Here is a 26,827-nt window from a genome sequence, read left to right on the forward strand (position 1 = left end):
CCTGAGTAGCTGAGACCATGGGCACATACTACCAGCTAATTTTTGTAATTTTTGTAGTTTTTGTAGAGACAGGGTTTTGCCATGTTGCCCAGGCTGGTCTCAAACTCCTGGGCTCAAGCAATTAGCCTCCCAAAGTGTTGGGATTACAGACATAAGCCACTGAGCCGGGCAGTTTCTATAGATCTTTAAAGGAAGATCCACAGTGTTGGATAATGCAAGATAATGAACACAGCTTCTTGAGTTCTTGTCAAGTTCAGTCTAGCAATTTTGGTGCTCCTGCATTTATGTCTATGAGTGTTTCTCAAATATTAGAGAAATGAAAGTATAAATACTCTATTAATCTATATTGAACAACTGCTATAATTTTTTTTTTTTTAGACGGAGTTTCTCTCTTGTCTTCCAGGTTCCACCTCCACATCCTAGGTTCAAGCAATTCTCCTGCCTCAACCTCCAGAGTAGCTGAGATTACAGGCACCTGCCACCATGCCCAGCTAATTTTTTGTATTTTTAGTAGAGACAGGGTTTTGCCATGTTGAGCAGGCTGGTCTCAAACTCCTGAAACTGCTGATTTAAGTGAATTAAATTTAAGTGAATTTTTTCTGAGGTGATTGTGTATAAATGTGAAAACTAGGTGTAACAGTTCAGTGAAAGTGTTGTCCATTTCTGCTAGTGACCTCTTTCTGATTTCTGTAGCAACAGCTGTATATTGGATCTGCTTCTGCCGTGGCTCAAGTCAGATTCCATCACTGTGACATGTATGGAAGTGCTTGTGCTGACTGCTGCCTGGCTCGAGACCCTTACTGTGCCTGGGATGGCATATCCTGTTCCCGGTACTACCCAACTGGCACGCATGCGAAAAGGTGAGATATGATACCTGATGAACTATTTCCCTTGCTTAGGAAAACCCTAATGCTTTTTTTTTTTTTTTTTTTGCTCTTTTTTTCCCCCCACACATTCCATGAAAAATAACCATGCTCTTTTTATTTAAATAAATCATCATAGTTATATTTTGTTCATAATAGAAACTTTGAAAACTTGAAGTTTTCCAGAAAATATCTGTATTAATTATTGTATACAGAGACTGGAGCTGAACATGCTGTTGACCTTCCATTTTTTCACCCAGGTTTGAGTCAGTTCTTCCCTCTTTTGAAACTTCTGCTGCAACACATGAAACGAGTTCAGATAAACTTAAAATGTGGAAATGGCAAGCCACCGCACATGAGAGATTCAAAGACTTAAAAGGAAAATAAATAAAGAAATTTCTAAAATACATCCTGCATTTGCCCCATGTCCTCTCTACCAGCTGGTCTTCATTTATTTAATTTTGAAAGTGAATATTTTAACTCCTAGGCAAATGCATGACCTGTATAATTAATGAAATGTGTGATTTAATTCAACACAAATGAAAGGTACTTAAAGACCTCCAAACTCCAAGGTCTACAATTCTGTGAGGTCATTGCCATTTCCTACAGAAGGTAAATCCCAGGATTCTTTAAGCAGAGATCTTGAGGTTCAGTTAAGTCTTTTGAAGAATAAGGATATCTCTTCAGTCAAGCCGTATAGAGTTGTGCATTCTTTGTGGAAATACCTCAGGAAAAAAGTATTATTATTTCTCACAGAATAAGCAGTTTCTTTCTTGCGATAAAATGACCAAAGACAAAATAAAGCAAGCAATAGAAGTATAGGTAGTTTTCCTACTGAAAAACAGTTTGTATTAATTTCAATTATTTTTATTATTTAACTTTGAGTTACTTTTCTGTAAACCTTTTTCAGAATATAATTTAACCCAATTTAGTGTAGTTCTTGTTTTATATGTTCAAATATATAGTAGAATCTCATTAAAACTTCACTAATTCAAATTTTGTTAATTTTACTTGAGCTAAATTAATACTCCAATGAGTATTTTTTAAAATGATATAATAAGCAGATAGTAAAATTATGCTTCAAGAGGACATTTTTAACTATATTTACCAATTGTATTAAAGAATTGAGCAAATTAATTGATTTTGCAGAAGTGTTTGTTGTTGGTTGAAAACAATTCTTGAAGAATATAGTCATGTAATTATTTGAAAATATCAATCATGAGTGGAGTGTATTCGCCTATTAAGCCAATTACTGTACTATGTGCAAGGGATATGAAGAAACAAGCATAACCTCTTGCCTAAAGGAAATTGGAACCTAAAGTGAAGAATGGAATTGTAAATAATAATAGTAGTAGCTTGCTATTCTGCACTTACTATGGATGAGGTACTCGATTGAGAGCAATGCGTATAATACTTTATTTAATTCTCAAAATAATCTCACTTTTGAGCTTAATCTTGAAGGTAGAGATATAAGAAGATTCCAGTTAAAGGGAATTAATTTTCTATACAAAGAAATAGAATGCTTAAAAACAAGCACACAGTACCATGGGTCGGGAGTGAAATAGAAGAATATGAGGGTAGAACGTGAATTTAACCACAAATAACAGTATTAATTATTTTATTGTCATCAGCAACAATAAAAATGTTTACAAGCCTTGCACCAAATGCTTATGAATGACAGGGTTTTGTGTTAGGCATGCAGTAGTGATAATGAATTTTAATTGAGCAGTTTCCATAGTTAATTGTTTTATATGGTGCATCTTTTAACAGTGTACAGTCCTAAGCTTGATAATACAGTAGATGTGGGAGACAAAAAGGGTTACTTAGAAAAAGTCAAGTGAATGAGAAAAATAGTAGATAGGAAGGCACGAAATGCTGGAATCAGAAGCCGTGCTCGTAAATGAATTAGTTCAGTTCAGTGACATGTAATGGAGATCTTTCAGTGGTGTCAAATTCTTTTGAACCATCACTCACCCCGGGGGAGAATTTTTGGATAAGTTTCAACACATGAAGGTAAAATAGCCTGCTTTTATAGCAGATCGTTCTTGCTTAAGACCTGAATAGAAGCAGAAATTGAAAACTGGTCATTAAAATAAATACTTCTCTGCTCACAGAGTGAAAATGAGTCAACAGGGGAAAAACATTAATTCACAATCCAGACCACTTGTTTAAAATGATCTTCCAAAATACACTAGGATTTATAATGCTAGAATCTTTTTCTTCCCCTTGCTCTTGTATTTTGTCTATTTCCAGTGTTCTCTTTAAAAATTTCTAAGAGACTAGAGATGTAAGAATAATACGCAACGTTGAGAATGAAAGCAACTTTGTTCAACCTTTCTGAAACTTTTCCATATATGTATACACATATATAATATACACATATATTTGTGTGTATATATGTATATATTACATATATATACACACACTGATATATGTATATGTAATATATATACGTGTGTGTGTATATCTATACTGAAATAAAGGACAACTATACTGGGATAGTATAAAATGAACTGAAACTTTGCTGGAAAATGAGATATCTTTCTTTTTAAATGTATGTTTCCAATAACTTTCAGCAATATTTTTGCACTCAGTTCTTGACCTTGCTTATCTAGAATTATTTGATTGTAGCTTCCTTATCCTCATATCACTTGTATAATAATCTTTATACAACACCATCTCTGCAAAGTGTAAGCCATTTCTCATTTCATTGATTTTATTCCTATCCATTATTCATTATTGCTCATCAGGCTTCAGGTTCTCAATATAGAAGCAATACTCCACAAAGTGAGGGATTAACAACAGCATTTTAATTATCATCTAAATCTGCTATTAGTTGTATAATAGTTGTACATGCTAGTGTAAAACAATATAGAGTCATGCAACTTTCTACTTTTGCTTGTTGTTTTTTCATAAGCTCTATTTTCAATCTAGTTCAGTAGAATGATACATGTGGCAGATCTAATATTAACTTTGTAAAATCTCAGGTTTTTAGGTAAGATTTTCTAATCAGCGATCTCTGCGTTAAGAAAAGCAAACAAACTAAAACTAAAACGTACTTTTGTATACAGGTCATAATTCCAAAAATTGATTGCAGATGTTCATCTGCCCCAGTTTTCAATATCTATTAATTTGTTAAATAAGGTCTGAACTCCTGTGTGAGAAAGCACTTGATCTCTTGAAACAGCATTCTATTATTGTTATTTAGAGACAGTAAGGACACCCTAAAATGAAAAAAAAAAAAAGACTGAAGTAGATTTTAGGTGTCATTTTGCCACCTCTATTTTACACGGGAGGACACAAAGAGCCAGGAAAGGGAAGCAATATGCATAAGATCATACAGAACATTAGTGGTGGTATTGGGAATTGAATCTGGTTCACTTTTCCAAATTTCATCATTGCATATGGTTAAAGCATCTCATTGTCACTTTGGGAGCTATGCTCTCACCCTCTAGGGTAAAACTTCTGCTTTGCCTTCTGTTTTTCCCTCAGTCTTGAAGAAATGCCATGAATTAGAGAGGCAAGTGGTATTTTCCACCTTTATGTAATACTTCTATTTAAATCTCTGAGCTAAATTAAGTATGCCAGAGTTCTTGATTTTATAATTTCAATACTATTAATACTAATGATAATTCCCATTGTTTAATTCCTCAAAAAAATGCTTACATATTAAATCACTTTATATATAATGTTATATTATATACTTAAATACATATCTATATCTATCTATCTATCTATCTATATATATATATATTTTTTTTTTGAGATAGAGTCTTGCTTCATTGCCAGGCTGGAGTGCAGTGGCACAATCTTGGCTCACTGCAACCTTCACCTCCCGGCTTCAGGCGATTCTCCTGTCTCAGTCTCCTGAATAGCTGGGATTACAGATGCACACGACCACGCCCGGCTAATTTTTGTATTTTTAGTAGAGGTGGGGTTTAGCCATGTTGCTCAGGCTGGCCTCGAACTCCTGACCTTGTGATCCGCCCGTCTTGGCCTCCCAAAGTGCTGGGATTACAGGCGTGAGCCACCATGCCCGGCTAATGTTTTTATATATATTCAAAACATTATATTGTATATATCATATATATATTCTTGAATTGCACATACATATGTTTTATATATATTCAAAACATATGTATATTACATATATTCTGGAATTTTATATATATAATGTTATACATATATATGTGTGCGTGTGTGTATATATATTCTGGAGTTTCTCCAGAGATACAGAATATTGTATTTTTTTCAGTTATATATCTAAACAATCTATGAAATAAAAAAATACTAGAAATGACTCTAATTATACTAGGCAGATTGAGGGGGAATATACTAATATTTCTTGAGTCCCACTAGATGCACAACATCCTGCTAAACATGAAAAACACACTATCACATTGAATAAAGGCATGTACTTCCTCAATGTTACATCTGAATAAAAGTAAGCTCACTACAGTATATTATTAGTTTATCTCTTATTTTTAGAAATTCTATTTGTACTAATTGATTATGATGACTATAGAACAAACTATTTGGATTTTAACACCTTTTTCATTTGCACTTTATTACATATGGGAGTTTTATACTCAAAATAACTGTTTTGTACTCAATAAATACTTTGAAGTAAAGTATTTACTTTCAAAGTATTTACTTTTTGAAGTAAAGTATTGTCTTTCTCTGCCCAAATACTTTACCACTCAAGACATTCTCAAACTAGAAGATTTCTTGTTGAACTAAATTTTTAACAAAAAGTAAAGAGAAATATATTCCATTGTTGTTTGAGTTTCCAGAATTCAACATTATGTAAATAAAGAACAGGGTAACATAGATCTTAACTACTGAAGAACATATAATGGAAATGTGAAAAACTATGAAACTTGGATTTTATTCTTATTTCATATGAATGATCATTTTTTTTCAGTAGCAGAATACTACTTGTATATGTAATGCAATTGGCTGCATTTTAAAGCCTGGAAAATTGAAAATATGAACATCTAAATGCATTTACTTTTTTTCAGGCGTTTCCGGAGACAAGATGTTCGACATGGAAATGCAGCTCAGCAGTGCTTTGGACAACAGTTTGTTGGTAATCCATAGAAAATCAATTGTTCTGGGTTACTCAGAGAATACATTGAATATAAACTGCAAACTTCTTAAATAGAGTCCTTTTTTCTTTGTGATTCATGTATACTAGAACAATATAATAAGTATTCTTTTTCTCTGACATGTAGTTAAAATTTGGAAAAAATGACATCTAATTTTTATCTGATTAGGAAAATAAATTATATGTACTACCACCAAGCTTCATTATTAAACTAATTATTAAAACAACGAAACCCTAGAACAAGAATGCTGCATACTTTAGGTGATTGATGCCACGGTGACTCTTATGACTTACCTCTTTATCTCATACTGGGGACTGTCTTCACCATGTTACGTAGCTTCTGGTGATTTTATCAACTGGTATTACTTCTATCAAGTCATCTACTAAGCTTTGGGATAGATAAAGTGAAAAAGCTTTTACTCTTTTATCTAAGTTGACTAAGGTTAGGGCTAGGGTTGGTGGTTCAAGAAAGGTGATAGAGTGGTGGTATCTGATGGGTAAGGAATTGAGGAAATTTTATCTTTAGGCAAAAGTAAGGAAGTTAAGACAGAACTTCTCTGTTAACTCTCTCCTGACTCTTTCTATTATGGTGGTAACTGTTGAATAGGCTGTATTTAGTGTCACTAAGCTCACTAGGAAGTAGTAATAAGAAGGGACACCATAAATAAGAAGCCAGTGGTGGCTATACACAGAGCCAGAGACTGTGCTCCAGCGTCACTTTGCTGGACCCCAGGCTGACTCAGGATTCAGTGGAGGACTCAAGCCTCTGGGAATACTGGCAAAAGAAAAGAAGGACCTTCATCTTAGGGAAGTTTAGGGGTCAGTTCTGAAGTTGAGTAGGACTTTTTTTTTTTAAGAGAGTAATCCTGCTTGCTTTTATGCCCTACTGCAGCTAAGTGTACTTGCCTGTATGCAAATTTGAGTTCAAGTCCAGTAAGAGCCTTTCCGGTCCAAAACACAGATTGTAATCAAGCTCTGTTTCACACAGTCCCTGATTCAGTCTCATATTCTCTTCTCACTGCAGCAGCCCAACACCCAGATAAATGCAATCCTTGTCAAGATATAATTCACATTTACGTTTGTGTGGTGGCATTTTGCCTGCATTTCTGGTTTCTGCTTTTGTTCGTAACCACAAATTTTGTCCTATGCTTTGGTGTTCCCTTTCTCTTCCCTCAATAAAGGGAAGAGACTTTCCATGAGTTTAACACTGATGCTTCTTACTGCTTTGACTATCCTATCCCGTCCTTTGGAACCAGACTTTCAGTTACCTACTTCTTTCCCACCCCATAGCCTGCTTGCTTGTTTCGTGCCTAAACTTTGGTGTGCCATTCTTTCTAAATAATTCCTTTAAATTACCGTTTACAGAAATGAGCAATAAGTAATGAGTTAATCATGTTACTGCAGGGATCTAAATAATGTTTGAAAAATTTATTTACCTGTAAAATCTAAGTCTCAAAGATGGCATTAATGTTCCTGTTGTAGGGGATGCTTTGGATAAGACTGAAGAGCATCTGGCTTATGGCATAGAGAACAACAGTACTTTGCTGGAATGTACTCCACGATCTTTACAAGCAAAAGTTATCTGGTTTGTACAGAAAGGACGGGAGACAAGAAAAGAGGAGGTAATTCATAGCTGCACATTCACAACGTAGTGTTTTGCATATAGTGTGTGGTCAGTAAATAGACGATTTATTTGGATGCTGAAAAATGAAGTTAGCTGTTGTACTATGCTTGTCTTATTTAATAAGTCAGTTTTATTTATTATGTGTGATTTATATACATACAATAATTTAAATATATATACATAGAGTTTTTATAGACATATACTGTATAAATACACATATGCTATACACATATATAGAAATCATTAATTTGGATCTTGGAAATAGGAATTTTTAAAAGAAGTACTTATAACTCATTATTTTATGGTCATGTTGTCAAAATGATAGTCTTAAATCATGACACCCAAGGCAATGTTGTAGAGAAATAGCAAAACTTAATTCTCATTAACTCATATGTCTTAGTCATATGAATAATAATAGAATTAAAATAACAACACAGCTGCAACATTAAGCTCGTTGTGTAAGAAAGCTTTTCAATCATATATGAGACATTGACATAAGTGTTCTTGATCGTGGGGAACAAAGGAAAGACCCCCACTCTTTCATCCTTTTTAGCAGTTGTAGTGGTGGCGATTGTATTTCTGTAATCATCTTCTGCATGATGGGAGAGGAATGACTTGGATGCTTGTAGAGATGGAAGGATAGGCAGCTTTAAAGCACATGTGTAGAATAGGAGGCAGTTACTGGATAAAAGAATGTGAGTCAAGGGCTGTCTATAGAAAGAGTCCAGGGCATAAAGAGGTCCAGGGCATAAAGCAGACAGGTAAAGCAGATCACATTGGTGATGTGGGCTTTGAACTCAGTTTTACAAAAGTGGAATTACAAAGATAGCAAGTAGAAAAAAAAATGAATATTTTAGAGGGAGAAAGAATATTGAATATAGAAAAATGATCCTCGGTAAAGAAAAGGTTGCAAGTTGAATAATGAAAATGAGTTCTAGAGACCTGCCTTAGGTCACAGAGAAGAGGTAGTAAGTACATTTTGGACGGAGAGTGAATCAATGGAAGGCTTCACCTCATTTTGGCACTGGAAATTAAACATTTCTCATTGGAACACAAAATTATTGATTCCAAATGCGGAGCACTTTGAACTTTTTATTCCTTTTTTCCTAGCCTATGGTGAAATTTAAAACCTAAAATGTTTTTAGTTCAAAATCATACAGTACATTCTGGGAGATAATTAAATTTGTAAATCCTTGGTTCTTTGGGTAGGTTTTAGAAAGAAAGTCACCTCAACTTAACAAAGGCTATTAGAAATAATATAGAAATGCAATCAGGAAAGGAACATTTTCTTCATGATGTCATAAGAATAAACACATGTCCAAAAATGTTATAGCATATTGCACTGAGTTAAATTGTTGATTTAGTATTAAAGTATTTTCCACTTCACAAATCTGAGGTGAAATGGCTTTTTAAATTCCTCATAATTCCCTTGGCAGAAAAGGACCTGGTAATATTCCATAGTTCCTCCAAGCCGAATGGCTTCAGAAGACAGTGAAGTAATTCTTTTATCAGTGGTTTTCCTTACTCAGTATGTTCTGTTTTTAATTTGGAACTCACCATAATCTGCCTCATTTGGAAATCTTTACCAAATCATTTGACATGCTGCATCCATCAATGTTCAGTTATAAGGTTCTTTCTCATATTGTTGATATAATCTACTACTCCATTCCTATAATTTTTAGTACCTATTTTCAACTACATTCAAATTTCCCCATTAAAAGTTATGTTATAATCAGCTCTTATTAATACTTGGCTTTTTTGGACCTAGCTATATATGGATTGATTTATTCACAATATAAAACAGGACAAAACACAAAATTCTGACTTTATTAAAGGCTGAACATACGTGATGTATACACAAAGCAGAATAACTTTGCATGTGAGTTCTTTATTTAATAATAATTTTTGCACTATTGTCATTTATATGTCTCTTTTTTGTGAAACATAATGGCTTATGAAATCTTTATTTTGATAGGAAATCACTTTCTTATCAAATATAGACCATTTTAAGGGATATTTATTTTCACCTAGTTAATTCTTACCTCCTGGGTAAATGCTTTATAAAGTACTCCTGACGATGCTCATCAAGGTTCCTCTCTGATGCTACAAACCAGGAGAAGTCATTGATTTATCAGACCACAGAGTATATACATCTTCCTTTTATTTAACTGAAATTTTTGATTCTGTAATGTCTGTCTATTCAGATTGAAACTCAGCCCGCTGGAGTTATCCAGAAGCAACATACTCATGTGGATAAAGTTTTTGCCCAAATTAATCTTTAGAAACTGAATTAATCTTTAAAACATACCTGAATTGTTAGAAAGCACTTAGAAACTTAATTAATCTTTAGAAACATACCTGAATTGTTAGAAAGCACTTACAAACTCAATTATCTGCTTTCTAAACTCTGGATTATAATGATTCTCTCAAATAGGCATTTTATAGACTCCTGCTTTCTTAAACAAAGCAAATGGAACATAATCTCTATATATTTTATTAATTCTATAAGTATTTATTGAAAGCCAACTTTTCTAGATACTTCATAGGGAGCATTTTCCCTTGGCCTGAAGACCTTATTAATTATACTGAAGTAATAATAAGCTACTATGAATTATAAATGTAAATTAAATATATCAGATACTATATATATCATCAATTATTATGATATCCTGAGAGAAAAGACACTTAATAAACAGAATTGACAACTGAGGCTATTATTTATATGTACCTATTGCACACAGGAACTGAGTAGGTACCAGGTTATTCCTAGATCTCACAACTGCATGTTAGACATGATATTCTTCATCTGACACATGCAGAAACTAAAACTCAGAGAGTTATAGCTCATACACAAAGTCAGGGACAGACCTGACGTTTGAACTCAGGTATTCCTAACTCAAAAGCTGAGCTCTTTCACATTCATTGCCACAGTACCAAGGACTGTTCTATGTGCATTTTATGGAATATACCATTTTATTATAAAGAATTGGTTTATAGATGAGGTAACTGAGGCACAGGATATTTAATAACTCCCCTGGTTACTTGCAGCTAGTAAAGTAGGTTCAAATCCAGGTGTCTTTGTAATTTCTGCTAAAACACAAAATCTTCTGAAATCAAAATTCTAAATACAGCTTCAGATGCTTTGGAACATAAAACAAATGGAAAACTGCTTATAGCAGAAGTTCTGGGATTCAATTTCTAAAAAATGTTCCTGATGTCAGATTGATCCTTATATAGATTTTTCTTTGTCGGAGTTTAGTGGAGCATGTTGCTGCAGCCTTGATGACAAAGGCACTACTCCCCATTCTTAGATGTCAGAGAACCTGCCCTTAATTTGAACCATCCCCAATCTAAGCACTGATGCCAGGAACCATCGTTACACAACATACACAATATAGACATCATTGTATTTCCATTCTCGAATTGCCTTTTCAAGCTTCTACTATATGCCTATTGGTGGTACAAGATGACTTCCATATCAAAGAAAATGTGAGCCACCGTTTGAGCCTATGTAGATATAAAATACAGAGTACCCCATCTCATTTTGTTGGGTGTTTTTTCACAAAAAGAAATGTTTTATTCATTTGTTTGAATTTATTTATTAAGCCCTTACTATGTCCTGTTTTATAGAACTTACATTCTGAAGAACGTGGAAAGAAAATAATAACAATAATGACAAAGAATGATATTAAATATATCAGGTAATGATAAAGAAAAAAATACAAGGGAGATTAAATTATAGGGAGAGGTTGGAATTTTAAAAGGGTGGCCATAGAAGGCCTCACTAAGAAGGTCACCATAAAAGTGACATTTAGAAAAAAAAATCTGAAAAAAGTGAGGGCATAGGTCATGTAACAGTATGAGATAAAAACTTTCTGGACAATGGGAACAGCAGATGCTAAGACCCTTGAGATAGGAGCATATGTGATGTACTCAAAGAACAGCTGACTGAAGAACAGTGTGGCTGGAGGTTAGTGAGCGAGGGAGACTAATAGACTACGCATCAGAGAGGTCAGGTCAAGGAAAAGCTCATGCAGGGACCTATAGCATTTCATAGGGTTTTGGTGTTCTGAATTAAAAAGGAAACCATTGTGTATTTTCAGCAGAGCTGTGACACCATTAACATTTGTGTTTTAAACGATCGTTTTGGTTATTGTATTAAGATTATAGCAGGTTGGGGTGGGGATAAAGGTGGGAATAGGTAGTCACTGAGGTTATAGGAACGCACAGTATTAACTATAAATCTTCATGCTTAAAGACAACTCTTAATGTGTTCATGCCTTCAAGACCAGATGATTTGCAAGTAATTGCCTCATACACATTATAGCAATGTGCTTTGCTATATTTTTCACTATTAAGAAATGTGAAGGCTGTTTAACATCTCAAATGGAATACTATTTCGGACCTTCTGTTCTCTTCTGTTTAACTGTCTGCAATTGGTGTTTTGAACTCGATAAATATCTACTCAGAGCCTACTTTAATAGGCAACGAATAAATCACGGTCTTAGCTTTTGTGACGTTTACAGTCTTGTAATAAAGACAAGAGTGCAAGCAGATAATTATACATGTTCCTTAAAGATTCTATTGAAACCAAGCAAAAAGAAAATTGTCTCAACCAAGCGATTGGGTAGGGAGATGGCATAATAACCAATCGAGAAAAGATTCATGGCAGAGAAGACATTTGAGCCACATCTTAAAGGATAAATAGAGGGTAATTAGTAGAGAGAATAATGTTAGCTTATGTTATGACGATGAAAAACAATATGGTACATGTAAATTATGACTGGAAATGAGGATGCAAAAATGAGTACACAGATCAAGGAATCCATTTCAGTTTGTCTCTAAGCCAATGAGAACAACTTAGCTTGACTGTGTACACAAATTATTCCAGGAACTGGCACACAGACTTAGGAGATAAATAGAATGTCAAGAACATTTAGGATGATATTTCAACAGTCATTGAAAAACATGTGTACCACATGAACTGAACAGTTTTAGTAGAAAGAGAGAAGACAGGTTTCAATTTTTATGAGATAATATTAAGTGAATTTCATATTTGAGATAAAAGAGAAGCAATCACAAAATATTCACATGTTTATTGTCTGAGCGTCTGTGTGGCTAATGGCACAGTAACATGATTCCAGTAACACAGGGGAAGAAACACGTTTGGGAGAAAGTTGTTGAGTTAATTTTTGGCTGTGTTGAACTGGCAGCTCTTATAAATCATTCAGGTGGAGCTGTCCTGCTATGTATCCATGTTCAGGAATATAAAACCCAATGGAAAGATTTGGCTTGGCAAGAGATGTTGGAGAGATATCAGCAAAAATGTAGTATTCAAATTCAGAGGAATTAATAAAAGTAAGAACAATATAGCAACAATCAGTACTTAAATATGACTTACTGTGTACCAAGCATGATTAATATTTTTAATCCTTGCAATAGTCCCATGAAGGAGATATTTTTATTGTTTCTACTTTACAGATTTAAAAAACTGAAGCACAGAGAGACTGAGTTTCTTGCTTAAGATTACACAGCTTGTGAGGTCAGTTTGCATTTGAGCCCGGACAGTCTGGTTTTAATTTGAGGCCCTTAGACACAATGCAGTGATGCCTCCTTTAGTATAGCTTACCTTAGACAGTGATGAAATAAAAAGCAAAGTGAACTAACTCCAAAAGCAAGGGGAAAACACATATTTAAGGAAAAGTTAGAAGACAAACTCAAAAAGAGAAAGTAGAAATAGAAAATAAGTTGTAATTAGAGTTAGCATTCATTTAGTTCTTACTATGTGCCATGCTATTCTAAGTGCTTTATATGTAGTAACTTGCTTAAAACTAACAAAATTTCTCTGAGGTAGCTAGTAGTTTTTAAATTACTTTTACAAATTTGGGGGTTATAGGTGCATATTTATTACATGCATATATTGCATAGTGGTGGAGTCTCACCTTTTAGTGTACCCATCACCCAAATAGTGAACATTATACCCAATAGGCAATTTTTCAATCCTCACCTACCTCTCACCCTCCCACCTTTTGGAGTCTCCAGCCTCTAGTATTCCACTCCTTATGTCCAAGTGTACTCACTGTTTAGCTTCCACTTATAAGTGAGAGTGCAGTAGTTGACTTTCTGTTTGAGTCATTTCACTTATGATAATGTCCTCCAGTTCCACCCATGTTGCTATGAAAGACATTATTTCATTCGTTTTTAATGGCTGAGAAGTATTCCATAGCATATATATGCCACATTTTCTTTATCCAATCATCCATTGATGGACATTCAGGTTGATTCCGTATCTTTACTGCTGTGAATAATGCTGTGATAAACATAAGAATGCAGGTATCTTTTTGATATAATGAGTTCTTTCCCTTTGGGTACATTCCTAGTAGTGAGGTTGCTAGATTGAATGGTAATCCTATTTTTAGTTCTTTGATAAATCTCTATATTGTTTTTCATAAAGGTTGTGCTAATTTACTAAAGTTAAGTAAATGGCACAAAATACTAGTTATGGTGCAAAATACTAGAGATACTAGTTAGGTACTAGTTAGTACCTCTAGAGTGGTATGACTTAAATAAGTAGAAACAGTGAAGTTAGGAGGTGTGGTGTAATAAAACCCAGGAAAAAAGGAATTGGATAATATATATTAAACAATATTCTTTGAACAATGCATAAAACAAGGACGAAGTTTCCAGGGATAATGTGTTAATTGGGGTATTAAGGCAGGATTCGTCTAATAACAGGTTAAGTAATGAATGGTACTGTTGAACCAGAAACTGCTAGTTTAGTGTACTGTACCAAAATATTTGAATGCCAAAGAGAGAGATCCACAAAGGTAGACAAGAGTAGAAATAAATTTTGTTTTGTTTTCTTTTTAGTAAAAAGGTGACTTGGTCATGTTTATAGGTTGAAAGGAAGTAGCTATAAAGAGGAAATGTGCAACTAGTTGATGAAGCAAAATAAAGAACATGTGGGAGAGAATATAATCACAGACAAAATTTAAGGCGTAAATTCTTAGAAGGAAAACAGAGACTCTTCATTCTCTAAATTAGGAGAAAATAAAATGGCTCATTTATGTGGATAATGTAATTTCATCAACAGAATTTAAGTTTAGCGGTTCCAAAGGTCAAATTCAGTGGCTATATATATTTCCACATACAGTTTTAATCTGAAATACAAGCCTAAATCTTCCTTCTATGAAGGTTGTATAAATTATTTTTTCTGTAATAGCAGAGGACAAAACTGTTAAAATTATAGCCAAATCACCACTATACCCTGGTTTTGAAGTCTCAATTTCTGCAATTCTACATACTTGAATTTATAAACCTCCATAATAATTGCAAAAATTTTAATACTGAATAACATCCCTAAGTGAAGAAATTCATTCTTGTTAAGACATATAGTTAAGGTGATATAGTTGAAATATATCTGTATGCACTTCTCTTTCTATAAAATGGATAAGCACTACATTTTAAAACTGAGTAAATGAGGGAAAAATTAAATATGCTTTATTTATGTAAATTTAACTAGTGATTGTGTGTAATTTCAGTTATAGTAAAGAAAACTGTAGTTTCTTCAAGCTACTCGGAAGATTGGTACGTAATTCTTCACTTCATACACATTTTACACATTTTAAATGTTCTGTTTCATACACATTTTAAATGTTCTGACTTTGGAATGTGTTATTTTTAATCCAGATTTTTTTTTTAAAAAGTAGGTTCCTCTGAACTTGACAATTATTTAAAGCAGAAGCTGAAAAACCAAAGACGTGGGGGCCAAATTTGGCCCTCTGCCGCTATCGTAAATAAAATTGTATTTGAAAACTGCCACACCCATTTGTTTACCTAATGTCTATGGCTGTTTTTAGGCTACAGCTACAAAGTTGAGTAGCTACAACAGAGACCACAGGACTTGCAAAGCCAAAATTATTCATTATATAGCTCTTTACAGAAAAAGTTTTTGATCCCTGATTTAAAGGCCCAAATAAAAATGCATACAACAGTAAAGTCCTATAAAATGAATATTGTTGTGAAAAATGCCGCTGTATTTTTTTGGGAAAAAGTCTTTTTGTGCAAAAACTCTCACTTTGTTCTAAAACTAAAATTTCATTGCAATGGATTTTCAAGAAAATCAATTTCTTGAAATACATTCTTTTGGAGTTTAGTCATTTGCTGACAAAATCAAAGTATATCCCAAAGACACAATAAATGAGATTGAGTTCTAGGAGTGAGTTAAATAAATTTACACAAATCTCCTGTAGGGGAATTTGGGGGCAATCTCAAGACACATAAACTAACATCTATGCCTATGTCTGGCTGGCGTAAGGTAGAAAAGAAAACTGCTGGCCCATAAGACCAGCATTATAATTTGTAGATCTCTTTGGTAAGCATGAAATAATTAATTTTTCTGTGATCATTATTGATCTTTTTATTGTGGATTCTCTATTTAAGAGGAAATATGTGTTTGTGTGTCTTAAAAATAAAATGTGTCACTTTAAAATAGTTAATTGTATGCATAGACTGCTTACATAATGCACAAATATGCATGTTTATTGTAATAAATGCAAAAAAGAATGTATATTGACATAAAAACTCTTAAACTTTAATTGCACTTTGCTCTCAATTTTTTGTTTTACTCAGTACCAAAATTGGCACTTTTCAACTCTGCCTTCAGACCACCTACAGGGTAGAATAAATTCACCAAAGTCAGTTAAACGCTGTTGAGTAATCTAATAACCATGGTTAACTTCTCAATGAGCAGCTCATTCCACATAACTTAGAGTTCATTGTCTCTTTGCTAAATTTCTATAGTCTAAAATAAAACATAATTTTATTGATAATTCAATGCACTCTGGAGACAGCTTCTTCTACAAAAATGAAACAATGAAAAATGGAGTGCACAAATTACAACTTTTAATACTGGATTATGTCATCGAAGCTAGGAGAATTATGAAGTAAAATCTCCTTTTTATTTTACCATTTTGTTTGTTAGATGACTCATATTTTCCTTACCTTTACCAATGCTATCCTATGGTAGTAATTCCAAGGGATCAAAACCAGCCATAAGTTTACATTTTTATCTTTATGCATGACACTGAAAGCATCAGTTTTTGTTCCACATTAATATTATTTCTTTGTTTTTCTTGTTTTTATAATGTAAAGTGCATGAACTCTTGCCTCATTTGAACCATCTGTTTAGTAGTTTTGACGTTCTTTTTCAGTCTATTTAAAAAATGTGCTCATCTTTCTATACTAACAACTCTTTACAACAGGTAAATATTCAGAATTTAGTTTTTTAGCCTTGACAAATGTATTTTTATAATATCATTTATCTCATTTTTTTTAGTTGTGCAATAATTAGGAGGCTAGTCCATTAATTTCAAGTTTCTTCCTTTTACAATGGCAGAGACAGAGTTCCTATTGTATAAATGGAGAATATAAAACAACTTGTGGTCATAAGAAGAGGAATGAATCTAGAGTTTTTAACTGAACACTGTTCTGTTAATTTTCCAGGAGAATATTGAATATATTTCAAAATTAAACGTTTTCTCTTAGATCTATGATATCAGTTATGGATCTAAGTCTCATGCCACTGACACCATTCTAGGTTTGTGCATCTGATTAAACCGGATAACATGGTAATGCAGAAAGTCCAATGCACATATGTACAGTAGATACTCCAAAATACCAATTCCCTTCACTTGCAAGTTCCTTTTGTTCTAGTATAGATTATAGTTTATATGGTCTTCCAGATCATAAAAATATGCATGTGTATGAAGATATCCCAGCATAGAACTGTATATCTGGACTACATTGTTTTAACTCCACAGAATAGCTATAATATTGAACCATTCTCAGGCATTGTCTCTTCACCCTACACTGAGATGTTGCCTAAAGGAAATGTATTTATTATGATGCTGTTGTTAGAAACCTCCCTCTGTTTTTATAAGAACATGCAGAGAGATTTTTCTCAAGTCTCAGTGCCAGGAAAGATGTACTTATTATAAGGAGTAATTTTAAAAATATATTTTAGGGACATTTTAAATCTTAGAATTTATCACACTTTCTTCTGTCTTTTGGTTACTAGGAAATTTAGTATTGAATTTCTACTTCAGTTATAGTCATTGCACAGTTCCTTATATTGTGCAATTTTGTTTTCAAACATTGTCTTTACTTTCATCCTCTTTAAACTTAATTTCTCTTCATTCTGAGATTCTTATCTATGAAAATTTTAAATAAACCATTAATCACAAACTTCTCTTTATTTAATTTTGAAGAGTATTTCTAAAATCCTATGATTATAGTATACTAGATTTGAAGAGATCTTATAAACAAACTTAGTTTATTGGTTGTCAAACCACATTAATCATTACAAACAACTGGAGATTTTGTTTTTTTCTTTTTGTTTTGCTTGCTTGTTTCTGGCTCTTGGTTTTTTGTTTGTTTGTTTGTTTGTTTCCACTTCAGATGCATAATTTAGTTAATCATACGACTTAGTTTATGGCACATTGTGATGATTGGTTTATACAAATTTCTCGTTTGACTTTGTTTTTCCTGGACCTCCTTTTTCTACTTTCATCCTTGTTTCCCCATATACATCTGTTGAAATGATTGGAGTAAGTCCAATACTATGTTTGCAAATTGAACAGGTATATAATATTTGAGTATGCATGAACTGTTAAAGTAAATGTATTATGTTATAGATTATATTCTCCTTCTTACTTTGTAAACTCAACACTATGTTTTTATAGTTTATCCCTGTTGCTGTTTGTGTCTCTATTTCATTGCTTGACTGTTACTTAACATACCATAGCATGTATACATTGCTCTTAATTCATCCTTAATTCTCCTAAATGTGGACATCCATAGTGTAATTAACTCCTGCTATCACAGCTTTAGTAATCATCTCTGCAAATAACCCCTTATAGATCTGAGTGCAAGTTTCTGTATTGTTATTTGTCAACATCCTTCATTTCTGTAATTATTGTCAGCTTGCTCTCAGAATTTCTGCACCGTCTAGACTCCCAAAGCAGTTCATGTGGGTTCCTGTTTCCCCACATGCTCACCAACATTTGTTATTATCTTGTTTTCTAAGTTTTGTCTTTCTTCGGGCTATAGGGTAATGCCTTGTTCAAATTTGAATTTTCTTTCCTTCTTTCTTTCTTTCTTTCTTTCTTTCTTTCTTTCTTTCTTTCTTTCCTTCCTTTTTTTTTTTCTATATGGAGCTTCGCTCTTGTTGCCCAGGTTGGAGTACAATGGCATGATCTCGGCTCATCGCAACCTCTGCCTCCTGGGTTCAAGCGATTCTCCTGCCTCAGCCTCCCGAGTAGCTGGGTTTACAGCCATGCACCACCATGCCTGGTTAATTATGTATTTTTAGTAGAGACAGGGTTTCTCCATGTTGGTCAGGAGTTTCTCCATGTTGATGAGGCCGGTCTCGAACTCACGACCTCAGGCGATCCGCCCGCCTCGGCCTCTCAAAGTGCTGGGATTACAGGAGTGCAACACCGCACCCAGCCTAAATTTGAATTTCTAACTTTACTAGTAAGGTTGAATGTTAACTTGCATTCTTACTAAACATTTGGGTTTCTCCCTTTCTGAAGTGCCCATTTATATGCTTTTTCAATTTTTTCTCTTTTATTTCTCTTTTTGTTGACTCAAAAAACTCTTTTGCCTCTTCTAGATATTAATTCATTCTTGAATATAAATGCCTGAAATTTCTCCTTTGATATCGTGTATGTTTTTGAATATAATATGTTTTACATGTTATGGTTTTGGGTTATTTATAATGACTTTCTTTCCAGCATAACCTTGTATTAAGATTTTTTTTTCCACATTTGTTCTCCTCCACGTAGTGTGATAGATTTCCCCGAATGAGCTTTTAAGCAATTCACTGTGTCTCTACTAGGTAACCATCGGTATCATATTTCAGGTTTACACTGGAAAGTGTTTTTAATAAAATAAATATGTATTTTTATGCTGTTATATTAGGTATATTTTCTGTAAGTAAAATAAATAAATATATATACACATATATGTGTGTGTAAGTATAAAATTGGTCAAAGGCAGACCAGATAAATAAACAAATATATAAATTGTTTTCTCTATTTCTTAACTAAAACTGATTTTTTTAATTAAATGTATCCTCAAGTAAACCAATTCAAGGTCTCTGTCTGTCCCTTTCCTGTGAAAGTATGGAACCATATGGTTGATAGACATGGAAATAACTGCTTCTTCCTGAGCAGCTACCAGATGTGCAGAGTTCTTTGTTCAATTACATTTTTTTAATAGAAATTATAAAACATACTGAATCAATCTTTATAGCTAAGAATAATAAAACCATTCTCAGCAAAAATTGTGTATTTATATAGATTGCCTATAAGAATATTTGATAGAAATGATGTATTATGTACTATCTTCTTGGTGGAGAAAATCTGGTCTGCAGACATAGGAAAAAACACAGATGGATGAAAACAATTCTGTAATCAAGATTGGATGTTGGAGGTACCCAAGTAAACTGACAATGGAAAGACTAAATTGTGGAAGAACTTCAGATACAAATTTCTAAGTCGTTTTATATTTTTAGGTATTTATAGTCCATGTAAGATACATTTAACTTTCTAGGTGATTTAACCTACATAATGTATGGCCCTCCAGACAGAGCATGAAAACAGCTTATATTCCTGTCTTTGTAATGTGGATTTGTCATAACCAAGAGTGTGGATCAAAATTCTGAGAGGCAGTATCTCTAACATGCAAATAAACAATGTAGGACAGTTTCTATGGTAATTGTCATGATTTCATATCTTGAATCTTGACCAGTCTAGACTTTATATGTACATAATGCAGTGTTTCTCAAACTTGGATTTCTTATTATTCTTTTTATACCCTGCTTTTTAAAAATACCAAATTTGAAAAAACAAGCAACAAACAACCAACCATAATTTTAGTGGTCAAGAATTTGTATTTATTTTTAGTTTTGCTTTTTGCTTTGTTTCCAATTACTTTCATAAACTGCTTTCCATAAGCTGGAAACTAGGCTAGATCACTTTCATATTTTCTCATGTATTATTCAGTCTCACAGGAGATATAATAGAGACAACAAAGGATCACATTCAATAAGGATGTTTGTATGCATATTTTTTTTCAGGTAAAGGCAATGTCCTAAGAATATCTGTGATGTAGCACTCTCATCAGTTACTAAGTGCTCCTGAAACCATGTTTGCTCCTTCTTATTCAAATTATTATTGGATTTACCTGGAAGTTGTTAATATCTTTTGGATATATCTGTATGGGTATACCCCATTGCTATACATGTTTGTGCTCTATAAATGAATTAGTGTGTTCTCATTTTACACTATCTTCTGAATTCTTTACTCATTATAGAATAATTCAGAAGAATAAAGAAATAGGTCTTTGCCACTTAAAAACATGTTTGGAGAGACGAAACTTGCATGGAAAAATAATTTGAAAAGGAATATAATTAACAGCTTTTGAGCTACAAATGTAAATGGTATTGTGTTACAAAAAGAAGCAAAACACCTTCAGGGGCTATAAAGGAAGCATTTATAAAGGAAGGGAAAGTTTAGTTAAGCCTGGAAGGAAATGAAAACACAAATGGGTTGGTAGACAGTAGAAAGGAGTTTATTTAAGGGAAAAAGAGTATGTTCAGAATAAGAGCTGAGAGTGGAAAGCAGGGTGGCGATGCAGGGGATGGCAGCAGAAAGCATTTCGAAAAGGAGGGTTTTATTCTAGTAATGTACAGGTTGCCCCCACCACCTGCCCTTAAAAGTGAAACATCTTCCTGGGCTGCTGGCACGATTTATATTAAAATGTTCATTAAATATTCACAAGAATAAAACAACACATACTTTCCTTATGCTTGTAGCTTTTATTAAAATATTGAGCCAAAATTAATTTAAAGATAAACTATAAACAAATTGATGCATCATTAAAATGTTTATTTACTATGCGTTTTGTTTTTACTGAAATATGTATCTCTATGACTGTAAGATGAGACACAGATTGCCACATATGTGTATGTATAACACTTTCTGCCCGTAGCTATACCATGTGATGACTCCATCCTCCCAACACTTTATTCAAGTGACCTTGAAACTTTTCATGTGTATTACTACATGGGGATGTTGTTTCATTTTCATTTGGCTGTAACTTGTCATTAACATATTATACCCATCTTGGTTCTTTTTATCATTTGGAAACACGGCCTTGAAAGCGGCTCAGAATCTATGATAAACATAAACACTAACACTGAGATTGATCTTTCACATGATTCCAAATATAGTTTATTAATTTATGTTGATTTTTGTGTCAATAAACACAATAATTTTAAAAATCCTTATTTAAAAAAAAGTTGATCTCCAGATCTCCAGAAATGCACCTCTTCCACCAACCCTAGTTTGAGAAACACTACATTAAGCAATTTTGGGATCTGGATTTAGAAAGGCAGGATCTGGTTAATGGAGCAATTCTTACTGCTCAGGCAAGAAACAGAGATCTGAATAAGTTCTAAATCAGGATGTTGACAAAAGAAAGTGAGCTTTAAAGAAGAGTAAATGAGTATCCATTTGTTGAAATAAGTGGGGAAAAATGATCCAAGAAATTTACTTGAAAGTCTATTGTTAGATACTTGAGTGTAATGTTGCATGCTCAAGTATATGAAGGTTAACAGGCAAAATGATGGTAATAAAGGAGAGAGGACACTTTTACAGGGGTGTGAGAAAAGCCAGTTTGGGAAGATGATATTTAATTCAGTTATGCAGGATGAGAAGTAACCAGCTTTAAAGAAGCGTCTCGAAGCAGAGATACACACAGAGATCCTGAAACAGAATCAATCTGGGTATGAAAGAAGAAACAGAAAAAAAGGGAAGGTCTGGGGAGTTTGGCATGAGATAAGGTCAAAGAAACAGTTACAAGGTATGAGAATTTAACACTGCAGCAAAAATGGTGATGAGGAAGGGATGTTTTAAGGCTCACCACTGAAGAAATGTAGACAGGAATTTGTGATAGCATATAATGAGAGAGAAGTATAAATGATCAACAATTGAGGATAGGGAGACTAGAACAATAATGATGTCATGGCCGGAAATAGGGAAGTTAGTAAATGGAGGGCAGTTTGAGTGGAAAGATACTGAATTGTACATATTAAAGGATGATATATGTTTCTTTTAGTCAAAAACACCAAATCCATTGTTTTTTGTTTGTTTGTTTTTAACTAACAGAAAACACAAAACAATGGATTATCTATGTGTAAGATGTACCATTTTAGGGAAGCTGGCTGAAACAAAGAAATAAAAGTGCTATCGAATGGATGGAAATAAAACGTGAGATCAGTGAAGGATGGAGGATTGCACCTTGAGGCAATGAGAAATCTGTAGAAGAAACCAAGAAAGAGTAAAGAAAATAAGGACAGTATAATGGCCCATACCACACAGAAAATAAAAGATGTTTAAGGAGGCAGGTTTCATCCATATCAAATGCAGCCATAAGTTTTAAAACAATGGAGGCTTACTTCAGAGTCAGTATCATGTGAGACACAGGTTGGTCACAGGTTGCAATAGATGGTAAAGTTATGGAGAACACTAGTGCTGGAAAATAAGTTTGTCCAGAAGCCTGGCCTGGAGGCATGAGTAAATAAGCAGAAGTACACAAAGTCCTGTAAGAGTTAGTTGCCTGTAACAGTTGCTAAGGATATTCTGAGAAAAACCTATCAATAAAACATATTGTTTCTATATAATGAAGATGGTTTTGCTTTGAGGGTCTTCTTGGTTCCTCACTGGAGGATTTTGCTCTCGAGTTAATGGCTACAGCATTCTGCCTACCAGGACATGGTCCTGCCAAGTCAAGGGAAGCACCTACAAAAGACTTATGGAGCCTCTTTTATTAGCCCAACTAGGACACTCTGAAGCTTCTGAGTAATTAACTTACTTTACATGGCTGAAAAAAATGCCTTTGGGATGCCACATAATTTAAAAATGACATGCCTATTTCTTACTGTACTATACTACTACATTTTGCCATCTGTTCCACAAATTGTGGTTTGTGGATGCCAGTTTCCACACCTGAGTAATCACATTGAAACTTCGTGTATGCCGGGTCTGATCAAGGCAGGGAAGAACTGAGTCTGGCATTCCTGGCCAGGACCTATCACGGGGACAAAAACGTGCTTATCATTAACAGCCTTTATTGCCAAAGTGTTTGTAATTATTGCCTCTACATTTCTTTTATACTGAAAAAGATGAATATTGCTTTCATTTTTGTATTCTCAAGGGTGAAATCTGTCAGCATACTGTGAACCACCTTTATACCATTATCAGAAGATCCTGGGCCATAGGAAAACATGATTGTTTGTAGTTAGATGAATGCATAGAAGAAAGGTAGAGGTAGATATTGATAGCACTGTGCAAAAACTCCTCACCTATTTTATTTAATCTTCACAACAGTTTTTCAAATTATTAAATTATCTCCATTTAATAATTGGCAAAGAAAACTAAGGCAAGAAAGAAAGAAACTAAGAAAACTAAGAAAACTAAGGCAAGAAATATACATGGAATGCCCTACATCACACAATAAATAGTGGTGCCAACATTTGACTCTAACTCTGCCGAATGTCAGATCATTTACTCACTAGTCCAGCTATTTGTGATAAAACATGAGCTATTCGTTGAAAGCCTTATCTTGCTCTTCTTACTCTGAATTATACTTATTTATTTATAGAAATAATGTGAGTAATTTATTATATCAAAAACAAAAGACATTTGAGCACTGAAAGTATATTAAAACTTAATATTTGCTAGACTATCTGATCCTTTAGAGCAGGAACTGGATTTTACTTGTTTATTTTTTAATCTCCTGTAAAGGACAGCCTATGAAAATGTAAGGGATGTTCACTGAATTGATTAACTGGTGAATTTTTTTGTAAGAAGACAAAGTGAAAGGAGTCTAGTTCTCTAAAGAGAGGTCCTTGTAGAAACATTGGCCACTACACTCTGGAGGGCATAATAATTCCTGAAAGAATATGGGAAGTGGTATTTGTTCTGTGCATGGAAAAACAAATGTTAAAAAATAAATTTTAGGAGTTTTCCTTTCGCTCTTACTGTGACTGCTATACTGAAATGTATTTTTTCTAATGATTAATTGAATCATTAGGGAGAAAGCCTTCTTACTTTACAATATTAATATAAAATGATCTTGAGGTCATTGATACGAAGTGACCACCAATGTAAATATCTTCAGAATACACACACACACACACACACACACACACAGATGTAATTATTTAGCATCTTTGTGTATGTATGATTTTCAGGGTTTCATTATGTGACAGTGAAAATGAAGAAACTCAAGATAGATAGTGGAAAGGGTGATGGATTGTTGTTTTCTCTCCTGTGTACTTCAGTGCCATTTCCTTTTTTGTTCTTGCAGGTGAAGACAGATGACAGAGTGGTTAAGATGGACCTTGGTTTACTCTTCCTAAGGTTACACAAATCAGATGCTGGGACCTATTTTTGCCAGACAGTAGAGCATAGCTTTGTCCATACTGTCCGTAAAATCACCCTGGAGGTAGTGGAAGAGGAGAAAGTCGAGGATATGTTTAACAAGGACGATGAGGAGGACAAGCATCACAGGATGCCTTGTCCTGCCCAGAGTAGCGTCTCACAGGGAGCAAAACCATGGTACAAGGAATTCTTGCAACTGATCGGTTACAGCAACTTCCAGAGAGTGGAAGAATACTGCGAGAAAGTATGGTGCACAGATAGGAAGAGGAAAAAGCTTAAAATGTCCCCCTCCAAGTGGAAGTATGCCAACCCTCAGGAAAAGAAGCTCCGTTCCAAACCTGAGCATTACCGCCTGCCCAGGCACACGCTGGACTCCTGATGGGGTGAGACTATCTACTGTCTTTTGAAGAATTTATATTTGGAATGTAAAAAATAAATCATCCAACTTCTTTGCATTACTTAAAAGAGATTTCTGTAATACAGGAATGACTGTGAAGGTGTTATAATAAATTATTCTACATACTCATTTGACTGGATAAATTTCACATAAAGTTAACTAATTTTTTAAATAAATGCATTGCTTAATGGTTTCTCATTATGTTTATCAAAAAACAATATAGCTGTAATTTTCAGTACTTGGCTGCTTTTCCGTGAAGATTATTATTTTAGTTTTGGAAGACTTAAGAGTATTAGAATATTGAAGGAAAAATTGGAGAATTTTATAATCATGGTAAATATAAAACTAAATATGTTTTAATATTTCAGAATTTTTCTTTTCCACCACATTGTAAGATATGCAGAATACAAGATACTTTGTCATTCTCATGTGAACTTTCTGTACTCTTTAAGGATTTTTTTTATTAGTGTTGTTTAAGTCATGAGTGTTAAGTAGCAGGTGTGTTGTGACTGCTGTAACCCATGAAAGGAAAAATGTGGTCGTTCTGAGCCTTGTGCCCTTCGTAAAATATTCATTAAAGCATACTCACAATATTTTTGCTTTATAACACAGTCTTTAAATTTCACTCACTGTGGAAAGAAAAACTAAGGTAACTTCTCAGAAAGATATCAAAGAATGTCAAATCAGATGAAGTTATAGTTAGAATTCTAACTACTGTAAAAGATTTTTGCTGCTCTCTTGTGGTAAGAAAAAGTATATTCTCACACATTTCTTTTTTCTCTACAGATGGGTATCTGTTTAGGAAAGATTTGAAAGCAGATTATCAGTAGATACATCGATACATGAAGTTCATTTGCAGAAACAAATAACTGAAATAAAAAACACATTAATCCTTATGTCATACTTTAATATGAAAGTATTGTTTATAGATAATTTATTGTCTCACAGGTCAAAAATGGAGATTTTGCGGCACTGAAGATCTATTAAAGCCCCAAAGTTTAAGTTTCCAAATAATCTTCACTGAAATCTAAAATATATTATAACAACCATGCTTTATTTGTGAAAAAGTATTAAAGTGATTTGCTCTCAAATACCAAATGTTCTTCTCTATTTTATATTAAGAGACAGGAAATTGTTTCATGAGTTCACTTAACTACTGAGATATTCAGAGCATTTTTACCTCCCTCTTAAATATTATAAAAACAATTGTATTTTTGAGAATGTTTATTTATCAAAGTCTTTCCTTCTCCTATTAAATATTTAGCAATTACTTTTCTCAAATATGAAATTTTTATAAGATGTTTTCATCTAAATAAAAATTAAAAG

At 33.6% G+C, this 26,827-nt stretch overlaps 1 protein-coding gene across 2 annotated transcripts in view; it reads left to right on the forward strand.

Annotated features, from left to right (window-relative positions):
* The window catches only part of SEMA3E (semaphorin 3E), a 292,189-nt gene extending 265,597 nt beyond the window's left edge, over nucleotides 1–26,592 (forward strand). For both annotated transcript variants that reach the window (XM_025381243.1, XM_025381244.1), the window contains exons 14-17: nucleotides 694–860; nucleotides 5,885–5,952; nucleotides 7,453–7,592; nucleotides 25,031–26,592. In XM_025381243.1, coding sequence (XP_025237028.1) covers nucleotides 694–860; nucleotides 5,885–5,952; nucleotides 7,453–7,592; nucleotides 25,031–25,483 — 828 coding nt within the window. In that variant the 3' untranslated portion in view covers nucleotides 25,484–26,592. The remainder of the gene's footprint in view (nucleotides 1–693; nucleotides 861–5,884; nucleotides 5,953–7,452; nucleotides 7,593–25,030) is intronic.
* Nucleotides 26,593–26,827: the final 235 nt, after the last annotated feature.

This window comes from Theropithecus gelada, chromosome 3, assembly GCF_003255815.1.
Source record: "Theropithecus gelada isolate Dixy chromosome 3, Tgel_1.0, whole genome shotgun sequence".
In the NCBI taxonomy this organism is placed as follows: Eukaryota; Metazoa; Chordata; class Mammalia; order Primates; family Cercopithecidae; genus Theropithecus; species Theropithecus gelada.